Genomic DNA, 15,904 nt, shown 5'->3' on the forward strand with positions numbered 1-15,904 from the left:
TTCCATACTAAAGGTAAAGGTAAAGGTAAAGGATCCCTGGACAGTTAATTCCAGCCAGAGGCGACTCTGCGGTTGTGGCGCTCATCTCGCTTTCAGGCCAAGGGAGCCAGCGTTTGTCTACAGATAGCTTTCCGGGTCATGTGGCCAGCAGGACTAAACCGCTTCTGGCACAACGGATTACTGTGGCGGAAACCAGAGTGCACGGAAACACCGTTTACCTTCCTGCTGCAGTGGTACCTATTTATCTACTTGCACCGGCGTGCTTTCAAACTGCTAGGTTGGCAGAAGCTGGGATAGAGCAACGGGGGCTTCACTCCGTCACGGGGATTCAAACCGTCGACCTTCCGATCAGCAAGCCCAAGAGGCTCAGTGGTTTAGACCACAGCGATTCAGTTAAAGTAACAAAATTAGAAGTGCTATACAGGCAGAGAAAGGGAGAAAGAATGGTGGGGGTGAAACAACTGCCTCTGCTACTCTGAGGGGACTCCAGAATACAAGCACAGGCTCGCAATAATTAGAAGAGATCTCAATAAAAACCTGACTTAATGCTATAGATTATAACTTCTTTTCATAGCACTGCTTACACACCACTTGTGTGTGTGTGTGTGTGTGTGTGTGTGTGTCTCCCACAATAGTTGCAACACGTATTAAGAAAAATTGTAATTCCTGCTTCCTCTAGTTAGGTCAAGGGTCAAGTAGAGTGAAAAATGATTGGTGAGCCAGACAGAAAGGGAAGAAAAATGACTGCTGAGAAAGTACAGTTACCAAGTCTTTACCAAGGTCAGAGTGAGCTATAAATCCTCTGTGCTGGAGCTGTGCCAGAAGGAAAGCCTCCCAGAGCTCTTTTCAAAGCTCTTCCCTAGCAGTACCCACCCATGCTTTTTAATTTTGTCTTTGGAAAAATATAAATATAATGATTATGACTATGAAGCAGAAAGCATGACGAGGGCACGCGCACACCCACATACAAACCCTCCAAAAATGTCCAAGGTGACCACTAGTATTCATAGAACACATATACACTCTGCAGGTGGCACAAGGGCTCTGTTGAATTGATTTTGGATTCAAAAGCATCAGTCTATACATGCAGCGGCTTTTATCAGCTAATGGAAAGGAAAGAACTTCACGTATAAGCTCCATTCCTCCACTACGGAAGAAATAAGGATGTACCAAGAAAAGACACGAAAGCATCATGTTAACCACATGAGCATACTCTAGTCCCAGGAAAGAGATTTAATTGCAGATTCAGTATCTGACACTTTTATAACGCAAGAGTCAACTCTGAGCCCATTCACACATTATAAATTAAGCCTGATTTGTATCAGTGCTAACCTATACTTCTGGAGTACAGATCTGAGCGGGGTGAAGTGGGAGAAGAATATCCACAGAAACTTCTGCAAGCCCAGATTTCCACATTCCCTGTGCACACTGCTTAGCTCAGTTGGAGAAGAGCACTCCTGGAAAACATGGGTCAGCAATGCAGTGCTATTGCTATTACAGTGTTCTGTAACAGCAGGGCTTTTACACAAAGGTGTAGCCTTCAGAGTTCATGCATTCAATTCCAGTGCTAAAAAGAATGTGGCATGATCTCAGTTACTGGGGCAATTGTTTAAGGCGAAAAGGAGCAATGATCAATGTTGTTTAGCAACATTTTATAGCAGTTGCACCCTTTGTTTATCCAGATATAATGTTTAACCATGGTTTGTTTTTCTTAAACTATGATTACATGTTACATCTGAACAACTGACACGTGGTGGAGGATTAGCTGCAACCCAGGATGCAAAGCCATGGTTTCAAGCACACATCACTACGTATGTTAACTATATAGAAGGCATTACTTCTGCACTAAGTAAAAAAAAAAAAAAAAAGGTAAAGGACCCCTGACAGTTAAGTCCAGTTGCAGACGACTCTGGGGTTGCGGTGCTCACCTCGCTTTACAGGCTAAGGGAGCCGGCGTTTGTACGCAGACAGTTTTTCCAGGTCATGTGGCCAGCAGGACTAAGCTGCTTCTGGCGCAACAGAACACCGAAACCAGAGTAGCACACTGAAACGCCATTTACCTTCCCGCCAGAGTGGTACCTATTTATCTACTTGCACTTTTTGGCATGCTTTCGAACTGCTGGTTGACAGGAGCCGGGACCGAGCAATGGGAGCTCAGCCCGCCACGGGGATTTGAACCGCCGACCTACTGATCAGCAAGCCCTAGGCTCAGTGGTTTAGACCACAGCACCACCCGCATCCCTATATGCAGTGAAAGGGAGGACATATTATCAATCCCGCCTTGTCCTGAAGTTCAGGAGTGGGGGAGGATCAGCCAAACAGGCTCTACATTTCCAGGGAGAGCTGTATTGTCCAAACAGGCTCCAAATTGCCTTTCAAATGCAGCATTTGGTACAGACAAATCCAGACGCTGTTCTATTCAATACACACTGTAATGACCAACTGTTAAGAATTTCATAAAGTTCTGGTACAGAGTGGTACCTATTTATCTACTTGCACTTTTTGGCATGCTTTCGAACTGCTAGGTTGGCAAGAGCTGGGACCGAGCAACGGGAGCTCATCCTGTCGCGGGGATTCGAACTGTCAACTGTCTGATCGGCAAGCCCAAGAGGCTCAGTGGTTTAGACCACAGTGCTACCCGCGTCCCTCTTCTGCACTAAGTAGGAAGCAACAAATACCAGAACAATCTAAACCATGGTTTTAATGTCTGTGTGATTTTAACCAGGGTTAAGGCAACCCCTTTGGTTACTGCTAATAATTTGGGGTGCATAGTAGCCTTGGACACCTCATCTGGCCCCACCTAGATATAACTTACCATATGGTAAGTGCTAGCTGCTATTATTACATGAGCGACGTAACCACAACACACGATTTCCTCTCTGGTGGACAGCTCCCTTAATAGAGTGGACAGCTCCCACCAGAAAGAAGTATCAAAATACTACTATAGCAGTACGCAAAGAGCTAAGTGAGTAAACAAAGAACCATAAACTTTTCTTTGCACAGCCTATATATATTTTTAAAAATCCTATCTCTCACCTATTTTTCTAAGCCTAACAATGAAAAACAACAGTTATAAAACATGAAACAATCCAGGAGTCAACCAAACCAAAAATAAAAATAGCATAAAAAGGAAGGCTGATTACATAATAACCATCAGAACTGAACATCAAAATACAGTACAATCACAACTTACATGTGTTTAACTTGTGCGCTTTCAACCTTGCGTGGTTGAAGGCTGGTTGAAACTGGGCAAATTAAATGTACACAAGTCAAATTAAATACACACTTTAAAAGCTCTTTTTGCACTGGGTTTTCCCAGCGTTGGAAACAACTTTCAAGGTCTCTCTGCCTTGCTTATCAGGCATGTCCCGCTTTCTCTCTAAAAGCACTCTGGCTTTCTTGGGGGGCAAGACTTGCTCATTGAGGGCTCCAGAAGGGTAAGGATGCGTGCCATCTTTGGAACATAAGCCCCGTGCAAGATGCAATCATACTGGACCATTCCAAAATGCCTTCTGTTACAGAAAAGCTCTAGCCCCAGTTACTGCCAAGCATGCTTTGTGTCACTGAGGGATCTGCAGTGGGATCGCAGATGAGAATCACAGAATGCAGGAAGGCTAATCCCTGAAACATTTCTTAAGCCAATGATCCCCAGGAAGGTTTTTCCAAGGGCAGAATCAACATTTTCTCATTTAGGACTATGCCAAGTTTCAAACAAAGGCATTGTGAAATAAGGGCAACATAATCGCCAAGTGCATTTTCTGTCCACCGTGCACATGAAAACAAGGACACTCTGTGAGTGACGCACCTCTAAGGTTACTCTAGGTGCCTACACTAACACTGACAGAACTGTGATGAGGATTATTCTCAACCCAGAAAGAACCACCCGATGAGTTAATTGCTGATGGGACGTTCTGCTCTGTTCTCCCAAGGTCCATCACCTTGGATCTCATTACATCTCAGATGCAAACATCAAACCACAGTCAGCTTGATGAGGATAAAGAATAATTCCGGTGTTAGGAAAAAAACTTCATAAACTTACTTGGAGTGAAAATGCCCGTAGAGCAGGGATGGGAATTAAGGCAGCCATGAAGAATGCAGTAACATTACTGATGGAAGTAAGGGCCACACTCGCCCCAGTGCGTTTCAGACATTCTCCTGTCCTGTCCTGAAAAATACATATAAAGTTGTAGAATACCATACTATTGCATACTGGAAATATAGACCACTCAGACAGACATGCACAGTTATAGGACACAATCAATATTATCCATAAAAATTGGCAACATTATTATATTCTTAACACCATACCGGCATTAAAAATACATGTTGAAAATAAAATTCTGCAGTGCAGTAGACTTGGCATGAGCTACACATCAGTTATTTCACAAGACTCTAGAAAATGAGTGCAAAATTTATCCAGAATGATACATTTTCATCTGTATGAAGCCATTTGCTACTGTGAATGATATGAAAATAGATGTTTTCTTGTCGCCAGAATATCTGATCTAAGGCATGATTAATCCTGGTTACCTGCATTACGAATCATACATGCACCTCTAGCTCAGATATAGTAGTTTGCATTGTCCCAAACAATTGGCTGTTACCTCAAATGGAATTCTCTTGTTCTGCCCAGTTTCGCTAAATGCATGTGCCAAAAGGAAGACATCGTCTACACCAACTCCTAAAGCAAGGAAGGGTAAAACCTGCACGAAAAGGAAAGAAGAACCAAGTGTGTTTATAGGAGGCTTATGACTCACCTGAGTAATTATGACCTGCCAGCTAATTGAGATAATTTTCCAAATTTGTTCATGCAGATTTCTGTTACCCTATAATGCTTGATACATCCCTGTTCTTTTCGTGCAAAATCCTAAAGCGATGTGGGATGTTTCTACCTATGTATATATCTATGCTGAAACTACAGTCCTACTATTGCCTTAAAATGCAGATAACAATCACATGTTCCCCATTCAGTCTGCCTGCTGACTAACCATAGGTTATTCTCTCAGCTTAAACCTGTAAAATGTCCATTGCTTGGCATGCTAGCGCAGGTACAACTCCAGAGCTCTTTACATTCCCTCCCCTAGTGATTTATCCCGGCAAATAAATTGACCAAACTCTTAATAACTATTCATTCAGTACCTGAGTTGTGGCAGCATTAAAGGAAATCCCAATTAATGAACAGAGGCCCAATCCTGCAGCTACTGAGAGTGCAACCAACAAGACTCCTGCCAGCCCCACGGCACCCTGGGATTTAGCACAGTCCCACCGCAGCATGGTTAAACAGGCATAGGCAAGCTGAAAGCAGAGCAAAAGAGAGTTGGTTGGTTGGTTGGCTGGGTCTTTTAAAGCAAAATTTCAGACAACGCAAGCCACATTTTAACATTGCCCCTTTCTAGCCAAAGGTTTCGCCTACTAAATACACTTTTACATGACACAGATATTGTAAGGCACAGTTTTGAGCAACGGTCCCTTCTCCTCAAATACTGTCAGAGAGTCTGAACTCAGATTGACAAGTCTCAGGCAAATTGGGTCCTCCCTTGAAAAGGGCACGTGTTGCGGGGAGACCTGGCAACCAAACCCTGTGTTGTGGGTGGGTACGTTTGGATAGCCACAACACCCAATTGGTAGGTCCCTTGATGCTGGGTTTAATCAGGCCAATGGGATGCAGCCTAAACAGATCAAGGGACCTATTTATGCCCATGCATGTGACCCAGAGCTTCCTCTTTCGGTGCGTGCATCGGAACACCTGCCCACCTCTCCCTACTTTTAGGGCTTGCGCGCTTGACCTTACTGTGCCATTGTGTGTCATCTGTTGTTGGGACAGGGGCACGGCAGGAATTTTCCCCACTTGGCTGATTGGCTGGTGCCATTTGGTTTTCGCCTGCCGCGTAGCAATTCATCACAACTTGTAAGTTTGCAGATAGGCTCTGGTTCAGGTGATAGGGATGGGAGAACGCTCTCGCCATCCCTATGTGAAGGGTTTTCCGTTAAAGGAATCTAGGGACTCAATGATTTGGTCAACCCCTAAGAGGGGGTTGTGCCCATGCCTTAGTCCAGGGGGACATCTGGGTGGTGGACATAGCCTGTTCCTGGCTTTCCGCCTATCCAGGTGTTCACCCTAGGCTCACCTATGCTGGTGCCCTGGGTCAGCACTACCTGCAACAGTGCAGGGAGCTAGTTGAACCAGAGCCTATGCAACCACTCACTTGCTGTAATCAACAAAGTTGTGGCCTAAATTCTGCCAAAAACCAAACCAAAATTTTGAGTCTTGTCTGAATTTATTTAAGGGGAAGGTTTAAAGGTCTGACCACGCAAATGCCTTTTCTGCTAGCAAAGATGGTTTAACTCGGGGGAGCGGAACATTTTTCAGGTCACATTTCTTCTTCTGCAGTCTTTGGGGGGTGGGGTCTACATGCCAGTGACTGCCATGGTTTGGTGACAAAACTGGGTATGGCCAGAGGGGGAAGTGACTGTGACCTTTGTACAGTAGGCTGAATTCCAGTCACACATAAGCCAGGGGTTCCTACACAAGTTTCCCCCCTCTCCCTCCACCCCCCACCCCAACTTTGTCCATCTGGGCAAGGAAAAGTCATTATCAGAGTTCACAGACACATTCCAAATCAATAAAACGCTCAAGGACTGTATAGGACAGAGCCAGCAATGTGTTCATCCTGGAGAGAAAGGGGAGTGGTCTAGGAAGAGTTCAGAGAGCCAGATAGTTCTAGATAGGTTGTGGCCTGAGGTTCCCCAAACATTGGCTTAGCTGAAACCGCAGAGATCAAGCCTGTCCTCCATCTATCCCATGTGTGCACTTTCTCAAATGAGCCACAGGTTCTCTTAAGATACAGACATGAAGGAAAGAGATTGCCCCAAATGGAGTTTTTAACGCGACTGCAGGAATGCTTTTATGAGGGGTTATTTTAAAACGAGTCGCAGGAACATTATGCAGAATCAAAGCAGTATTGTGTTCATTTTACCATTAATAGGTAGCCGCTGGCAACTCTGATAACGCTGACATCAGAAAACGATTTTAGGATATCTTCCAGGGTAGTTGTAGTAAAGGAAAGCACCTTCTGTGTAGAGTTTTGTGCCACACTCTGATGAACGATCTGTGAGGAGGAGATGGGAACAGTGATCAAGGAAAGGAGGACAATACAATGCGTTCCTGCAGGGGATATGATTTAAAACCAGCTTTTATTTGTTTGTGTGTGTGTGTGTGTGTGTGTGTCACACACACACACACGGATATGTCATTAACTCTTTGTTACATAATTGCCATACTTGGTAGAGAGGCTCAGCAGGCTGCTATAGATCAAATAAGATTGTGCGCCCCAGAGGAGAGGAATATGGCAATTTATTTGAAATAGTGAAACTGAAGACGGTTCACGCTCAGTCTCCCCTGCTTCCCCCACCCCCCGTCTAATTTTTTTGCTCTCTCGATCCAAGAGTCTACAACTGATTTGTTGTTATATCAGTTGTGCCTCTAATCTAAAACAACAAATTCTTAAGAGCAATCCTCTCTTTCTTCATTGGCTGGGCACTTTAGAGAGGTCGCAAGCAGCTTAGCAGAGGTCAACCCCTGGGAAACAAAGGCCAGATAATGTCACATGACCTCACCAATGGGACTGCAGCTGTGAACAGATTCTATGGCTGGCTAATGTGTTCCAGACACCTTTGCTGGATAACCACACTGACCAAATGTTTTTAAAGCCAGCCGAGCTCTTTAAAGCTATGGCAGTTCACTGTCGGATCAGCAAATCAGAAGAGCGCACCAGGATTTAAAATTCACGAGTGAAAACAAATGTTGTATGTCTCTTTAACGTCACTCACAACAGCAAATTCATCTAGGATGAAAGCAAAAAGGCAAGTTTAAAATCCTTTGCTGCTACTGTTCTAAACAGAGGGCACACTTATCCCACAAGCCAGTTCTACTGTATGGAGCTTCAATAGAAGAAGAGTTTGGATTTGATATCCCGCTTTCACTCCCTTTAAGGAGTCTCAAAGCGGCTAACATTCTCCTTTCCCTTCCTCCCCCACAACAAACCCTCTGTGAGGTGAGTGGGGCTGAGAGACTTCAGAGAAGTGTGACTGGCCCAAGGTCACCCAGCAGCTGCATGTGGAGGAGCGGGGAAGCGAACCTGGTTCACCAGATTACGAGACTACCGCTCTTAACCACTACACCACACTGGCTCTTGATGAATTAATGAAGAAGTATTCACTGCCATGGATGCTTTAGCTGAGATTCCTGCACTGCAGGGGGCTGGACTAGATGGCCTCTGGTGTCCCTTCCAACTCTACAATTCTGTGATTCTATGAACGCTATGGCCAGGGATGAGGATGGGAGATGGACTCCCATCAACAGCTTTCCCATACCTTCTACAGACCATGGACATTTCCACAAGCATACAGTGGTACCTCGGGTTAAGTACTTAATTCGTTCCGGAGGTCCGTTCTTAACCTGAAACTGTTCTTAACCTGAAGCACCACTTTAGCTAATGGGGCCTCCCGCTGCTGCCGCGCCGCCGGAGCACGATTTCTGTTCTCATCCTGAGGTAAAGTTCTTAACCTGAAGCACTATTTCTGGGTTAGCGGAGTCTGTAACCTGAAGCGTCTGTAACCTGAAGCGTATGTAACCTAAGGTACCACTGTACTAGGAAAGCCCACCAGAAATGGTTCACCAGGTAGGTTTCTTGTTTTACCTCAACATACATCCTTTGCCAGGCTTCCAGAATTGCCGCTGCTTTGTCTTCATTCCAGTTGATGTGCGAAACATACTCATACCCCTTGAAGTGCTCATACATTTGCTTAGGAGTCATTAACTGAAACATGGTTTGTAAAGCCTGGGCACTGCAAAAGGAAGGGAGGTGGGAGCTTAGAAGGAGGAAAGGGTTTAGGGCAGACATTTTAAACGAAGACATTTTCAGCGCCTGGCGTCCTAAAACGAGCTCCTTGAAGGGACCTTTGGGTTCGCAAGGTTGGAAAAGATCTCTGCTTGAGACCTCGGAGAACTGATGCTCATTGGAAAAGCCAACTCAGGAGCAAGTGGATCAAGGGGCTGTCGAAGCAAAAGGCGGCTTTGTACGTTAATACGCTTCACCTCATTTCGGCTTCGTTTTCATAATGTGTTACTTTATTGTGACTGCAAAACACCTTGAGAGTTTGTCAAAAAGCTGGGGAATAAATGCCGGAAAATAAAACAGAATAAAGTCACAAATTATCTTTAGGCTCTGATAGCCATCTGCTTAAAGTCAAATTTGTAACAAATCCTCTGCAAGACAGGATCCCAGGCACCTGGGGGAAAACTCTTTTCTTTTTTTGGCTTTTTACTTTTTAAATGCTGTAGCTATAAATATTCGTTGTTCAGATTTTTTATATTAATATTGGTATATGTGATTTACTACTTTTAAATATTGCATCGTTTTAAAATAATTTGCATTGTTCGATGTCTCAAATTCATGTTAGGGAAATAAAGCAAATATATATATATAAACTGGTACACATGCACTGGAACTTATAAATATTGTGAGATAACTATCAATTTCCCTACTGCCAGAATGGCCAGCTGTGGTATTATTGGGGGTCACTTTGTTCCAGGGACTAGAACTATTTCACTTGCAGTAAGGTTATATCAGTGAAGACAGGATCGTTACCTTAAACCAGTCCCCCAATTTTTATACATATGAGACAGAATACATTTAAATCATGTAAGGTCCATGTAAGTGTACCCTGGGCATACAGTGATGAGCATCTGAATGAACAACAAATTCTATTTTCCCAGCTGAATTGCTGAAAATCTTTCCATTATTAGATGGTGAAGAATGCTCTCTGGCAACTCAGTTTCCATCATACATTGCTTGCTTTTTCTTCTCCTGATCCAAACATACATACATAACTTTATTTGTATGCCACCTTTCCACAATTCAAACCATGCTCAAGGCAGCTTACAACATGAAAAAAAAAACATATGTATTTTTGCGTATGAAAGAAATACAGAGGCCTGCTGCTACGGAGACCTTATGAGTGAAGCGTGAGCAAAAGCACTGTGGCTTAAATGTGAACTACACTTTAATTACAATTTTGTGTCCTTCCAAGTTGGCTGAACTATTGTACTGAACCCGTAATAAAGCAGTAACTCTAGATGACCTACAGCCAAAGTGGAACTGCACTGTACAGAAAGCATACATAACTAGTACAAACTGTCAAAACGTTCAAATAATACGTAGTAAGAAAGATTACTCTAGAAAGCAATTAAATTGTCATGGAAACATTCAGGAAGGAGATTTCACGACCTACCATAGACAACCCAGCTTAGCAACACCTTGCCCACAGGTGGCAAAGGTTTTCAAGAGAATTTTATATTTTTTAAAGAGAAAGAAACAGGATATATGAGACAAGGCCATTGGTATTTACCTGACAAGTTTCCCAGTACCATTTTTAACTGTGCCACCAATGATCAGCTCTTCCTGCCAATGCATATATTTTTTGGATAACCCATAGCATCCTCCACTTAAAACAAGGGCCACGTCTAGAGGCTAAAAGGCAAACAAAAGATGTTACAGAACCATAGGCCAATAAGAAAGCACAAGGCAATAAAATGAAACACGACCACTAACATGAATTCAGGGACTCCCCAAAGACAAGTTTGCTAGTACACAGGAATCCTGCAGCAAGCTCTGAAAGGGTTTAGGGTTAAGCAGTAGTCAGGAACATACTTGAATTGTAAAAATACTTCATATTTACATGGGGTTATGTTCCGGGGATTGTACCTAAAGCCAAACCGTGTAGTCAAAACCCCTTGTGTTCAATGACGGGTGAGATTGACAAAGTCATTTTTCAAAGGAACCCGCCCCCTTTTATTTATTTTTCACTTTTTATTTGCCACATGCGTAAAGCTGAAAATGTACAAGTTAAATCCATGCAAATCCATGTGGGCTGACGGAAGAAGCACATGTCAGAGACCTTGTCTTTCAGCCATGATTCATTTACATGGCGATGCTTCTAATAAGTGTCAGGACTAAATAACCGTCAGTTATCAAATTAAACATAGTCCTTTGTAATTCTCCCTCCAGTAAACACCCTTGGAAAATACAGTTGCCGTATCATCTGGAATACCCATTCTAGTATCCCCCTCACAGTAACACTGGAAATGATATTTGCCATGGAAATGTAAAGCCTGATCGCACTATTCTTTAATTCAGGCAATTAAAACTTCTCTTGAAGTTGTATAATTAACGGTCAGTTGGAAAGGACTTGGGCTGGCCAACCGACTCAGGGAAGTGTAACAGATCTTTAGCACTCTGAATCCCTAGAGAGGTGAACAACAACAGAACTTTGTTCTTTAGTATATATTTTGCTCCTTTGGGTGCAGCAACTGGGGACAGTCAACCAAAAACGAAAAAGAAAAGGTTGAATACTTCATTTCCTTGGTAGCTCCCAGAAAAGGTAGAGAATATGACCGAAACCGCCAGAACATTCTCCATTTACTGAGGGACCAAATAAGAGCACGGTTCTTACTGTTTACATTCATATACCTAGGGAGTCAAGGAATCTGTAAGGTCACATTCCTGTTGCCTTCCATGGAGTATAGACCTCTGACACTGGACTAAATTGCTCCTGTCTCTAGACTGCAGACCAAACAAAATATGGAGAACTGGAAGCAAGGGAAGGCCCCATTTTGCCTTGAAGCTTAGTGACCACAGCAAGGGAGTTCATTCAGTTTCAAATCCTATGCATCTATGGGCACATCAGTATTCTTTTAGGGGCCTTTCTTTTGTTGCCCCTCAAGTTCTCCTCCAGAAGCATAAATCTCTGCAATGGTATGCTTTGCAGAGGGGGCTGTAGTAGGAGAGGGGCAGAATCAGGCAAAACCAGCAGCCCACCCTAGTGTGAGTGGAATGACTTCTCTTCACACAAAGGGAGCTCTGGATCCAAGCTACTAAAACCGTAAAACAAAGTCAGTTCCACAATCATAGCTCGGTGACAACTGAATGCAAGACAGTTATTTTTAACATGCACAACGAATTTGGGATTCTTTCATCCAATAACGTGTGCTTTTAAAACACATTCATTCTCCTCCCCACTTACCCTCTCTCTGTTCATACACATATGCATGCAAATTTCAAATATTACCACTTACAATGTAAATCAAAAGCAGCCTCTATTATAAAACATGTTCCTGAGCCAAAATAGAGAACCAATTCGTAGGAACAGCTGGAGGAAGCTGAACAGGGATACACATTTCACATGGCAGTCGCAGTTAGCACTTAGTGGACATAGCTGGTGAACTGCCATAGTGGCCTCAGAAATCTAGTCACTTTGATATCCTAGAATCCCTTGCTTTGCAGGAGGGCATAAACAAAGCTGAAGACAGTACTGCATGTCACTACAAACAGCTGGTAAAATCAACACACCCAGGAAGACACTCATACGGAATAGTTTCATCTCTTTCCCAAGATCACCTATTCCCCCACTCGCTCTCTCCTTCTATCATGCCCACATTTGAAAATCCAAAAAGCATAACGCCTATTCAGGAGACACCGGGAGCAACAAGCAAATGAAGATCTGTGGAGACAGACAGAAAGCAGTCTGCAACCCATAAACAAATGCATGCAATGGAAATTCCAACAGGAGTGCAAAATCAAAATGCAGTGAAGCCATAGTCTGTTTTACAAAGCTGAAAGGAGTTCTTAAATAAAAATCTCTCTGAGGATGTGAAACAACACTGCAAACAAGACTGGTCAAGACTGTTCTGCCCAGGTGGCAATGCCAGCCATTTATTTATTTGGCACATATGCACACAACTCTTCTTCTGAGGAGCTGAAAGTATCATGTCTGAATTCCATTTTATCTTTTGGGGGTTTTTTTTGTTTTCTTTTGTTCTGGAATCCATTTTATATGTTTTGTTTATCATATCTTCATTTGCTTCCAGGTTTTTGACTCTTCATCCCAATCACATCATAATCATTTATCATTTATCTTATCATGAGGTAGAGACACTTAAAAAAAATAAATCAATATGAAAGCTGTTATTATCAGATTTCTAAGAACAGCTGTAGGCAACACATTGCCCACATGTACCTATAAAATGGACTTTCAGGAGGGTTAAATTGAAATTTATTTTTGAGGCTGGCTTAGAGGATTGTAGGGTTCCACCATTCCTTCCACATTTCCTAAGTTAGCCAACAAAGGCCAAGCTAACTTACTTTAGAAATATCAACAACCTCAGATATGCAGATGACACAACCTTGATGGCAGAAAGTGAGGAGGAATTAAAGAACCTTTTATTGAGGGTGAAAGAGGAGAGTGCAAAATATGGTCTGAAGCTCAACATCAAAAAAACGAAGATCATGGCTACTGGTCCCATCACCTCCTGGCAAACAGAAGGGGAAGAAATGGAGGCAGTGAGAGATTTTACTTTCTTGGGCTCCATGATCACTGCAGATGGTGACAGCAGCCACGAAATTAAAAGACGCCTGCTTCTTGCGAGAAGGGCAATGACAGGCCTAGACAGCATCTTGAGAAGTAGAGACATCACCTTGCCAACAAAGGTCCGTATAGTTAAAGCTATGGTTTTCCCAGTAGTGATGTATGGAAGTGAGAGCTGGACCATAAAGAAGGCTGATCGCCGAAGAATTGATGCTTTTGAATTATGGTGCTGGAGGAGACTCTTGAGAGTCCCATGGACTGCAAGAAGATCAAACCTCTCCATTCTGAAGGAAATCAGCCCTGAGTGCTCACTGGAAGGACAGATTGTGAAGCTGAGGCTCCAGTACTTTGGCCACCTCATGAGAAGAGAAGACTCCCTGGAGAAGACCCTGATGTTGGGAAAGATGGAGGGCACAAGGAGAAGGGGGCGACAGAGGACGAGATGGTTGGATAGTGTTTTCGAGGTTACCAGCATAAGTCTGACCAAGCTGCGGGGGGCAGTGGAGGACAGGAGTGCCTGGCGTTCTCTGGTCCATGGGGTCACGAAGAGTCGGACACGACTAAACGACTAAACAACAACAAACTTACTTTGGTTGAATTTTTGTTCGGTGCTGTGATAGGACAGTCGGGATCATCAGGATTCAGGCAAGGTCGATCCATATACCCATGTCCAACGTCTGCCTTATTCAACATTTCTTCCCAGGTATCTACTTGCGAGTTTATTTTCTTTAACTCCTCCAAGAATTCTAAAGGGTCAAAGTTGGTCCACTGCAAATGGGGTTTCCCTCTGGAGAAACAAAAGAGTAGGAACATAATGGTCAAAAAGGCATCAACAACCTTCACACTGACTCACAATATACACTTCTCCCCCTCCCAACCCTCCTTATAAACATCAAAAGCCCAAACTATGGATATAATTCACCCTAATTGTGCCCTATTAACTGAACAGAACTTACTCTTGATTCTGCCTATTTTAAACTGTGCTACATGTGATATTCATTCTTCAGTAGCCACTGCTGAAGACGGTTGAGAAATCATATCTTAGGACTGGTTTCAGACAACAAATTTCTTGTTAATGTGAATAGTCCCACCCATCCCAAAATAAATGTTTTTTCTATAACATCTGAACGGGGAGGTTGCAAATATTACCTAAATGAAGTTCTAGAACTGCGATGACACTATTGTAGTTGGCTGTGGAATTACAGACACTGAGGTTGGCCAATATTCTTTGATATCTAACTGCCACATCATGGTGGGTTCATGTGTATGGCCAGGGATGTTCAAATGAACAAGAAATTTAATGTCTGATCTTGCCTTTCGATACTTTTAAAATTGGGATTACTGACTTCTTAGTTACTTTTAAAAGGAGAAAGAATTTCATATCACATAGGAATTGCTTGCCTCTGAATACACGTTTCATATGTAATCAATAAGGTTCTCGCTTTTTTATATTTAATAGATACTGTGTTCCTTCAAACTCTTGTTAACTTAGCCATCGACTCAAAAATGCCTGAGCACTAGCTGCTGCCACCATCATGACTGTCTTTCTGTTTCTCCTACCTCCAGTTTTGATTTCATGATGTTGATAGACTATAAAGGCTTTTGGCTGCCTTATTTTGCGGTTCAAACTACTGTATCTGCTTAACCAGGCTTAAGTCATTATTCAAACTCTCCCAACCAGAAAACACAAACCCCCTTATTCCCCCATCTAAAAAAAAAACCCTCTACACTGAAGGTTAAGAGATGGCCATTGCAAATTGCTTTTACAGAGACATGCAAACCAGGGCAAAGACAATAACACAAAAGCTAAGTCTTGCATAATTAACCAAAAATGTCTAAACTGATTAAAAATTAACTCTTTGATGGACACATTACGTTACATATAACAATCTTCCAAAAGGGATACCTTGTGCCACTGAACAATCAGATAAACAAAGGATTAGTTTCTTCCTGAGATTATTATTTTTAATTCAAGGCGACAATTCACATACTTTCAGCCAAAGAGAACTGTCAGGCCATCGGTACTATTGTACATTAGAATTAAAAACAAGGAGGGCACAAAGCTTATTTCCCTCAAAATAACTTTTGTTGCTGCTGGGACATGCGTTCTAAAAGTATGATGGAAGTAGCTTGAAAACAGATTCAGATTCACTGCATTCACAAAGTATTCCTGGCCTTGCCCCACAAAGACAGAGCTGCTCTCTCTTATTTTCCTTTCCTTTCCTTTCTTGCATGGGAAAAAAGATTAGTGGTTGTTTTCAAGGTTGTTGGCTTTTAGAAGATTTTTGTGCTAAAATGTGTGAAAAGCTGAAATGTGACAGCACACTTCGTCTGAGAAGAAGCACTGCAAAAACTCAGGACATCTACCAGGAGACCGATTTTCCAGAAATTTGCATACTTGTTTCCTTTCCACGGAAATGCACCTTAAGACACAGGGCACACAGATCTTCAAAATGACTGCAGAAAACAACCCTGGAAA

General features: G+C 42.8%; 1 protein-coding gene across 4 annotated transcripts in view; it reads right to left on the bottom strand.

Annotated features, from left to right (window-relative positions):
- The window catches only part of PTCH1 (patched 1), a 111,781-nt gene that overhangs the window by 39,171 nt on the left and 56,706 nt on the right, over positions 1–15,904 (bottom strand). For all 4 annotated transcript variants that reach the window (XR_013843754.1, XM_079996000.1, XM_079995999.1 and 1 more), the window contains 7 exons: positions 14,014–14,212; positions 10,411–10,532; positions 8,700–8,847; positions 6,978–7,109; positions 5,140–5,295; positions 4,605–4,703; positions 4,040–4,165 (listed from right to left, as the gene is read on the bottom strand). Coding sequence is in view for 3 of the 4 variants with exons in the window: in XM_079996000.1 (XP_079852126.1) it covers positions 4,040–4,165; positions 4,605–4,703; positions 5,140–5,295; positions 6,978–7,109; positions 8,700–8,847; positions 10,411–10,532; positions 14,014–14,212 (982 nt within the window). In the remaining variant the exon portion in view is untranslated. The remainder of the gene's footprint in view (positions 1–4,039; positions 4,166–4,604; positions 4,704–5,139; positions 5,296–6,977; positions 7,110–8,699; positions 8,848–10,410; positions 10,533–14,013; positions 14,213–15,904) is intronic.

The sequence above is a fragment of the Podarcis cretensis genome, assembly GCF_951804945.1.
Source record: "Podarcis cretensis genome assembly, chromosome: 11".
Lineage (NCBI taxonomy): Eukaryota > Metazoa > Chordata > Lepidosauria > Squamata > Lacertidae > Podarcis > Podarcis cretensis.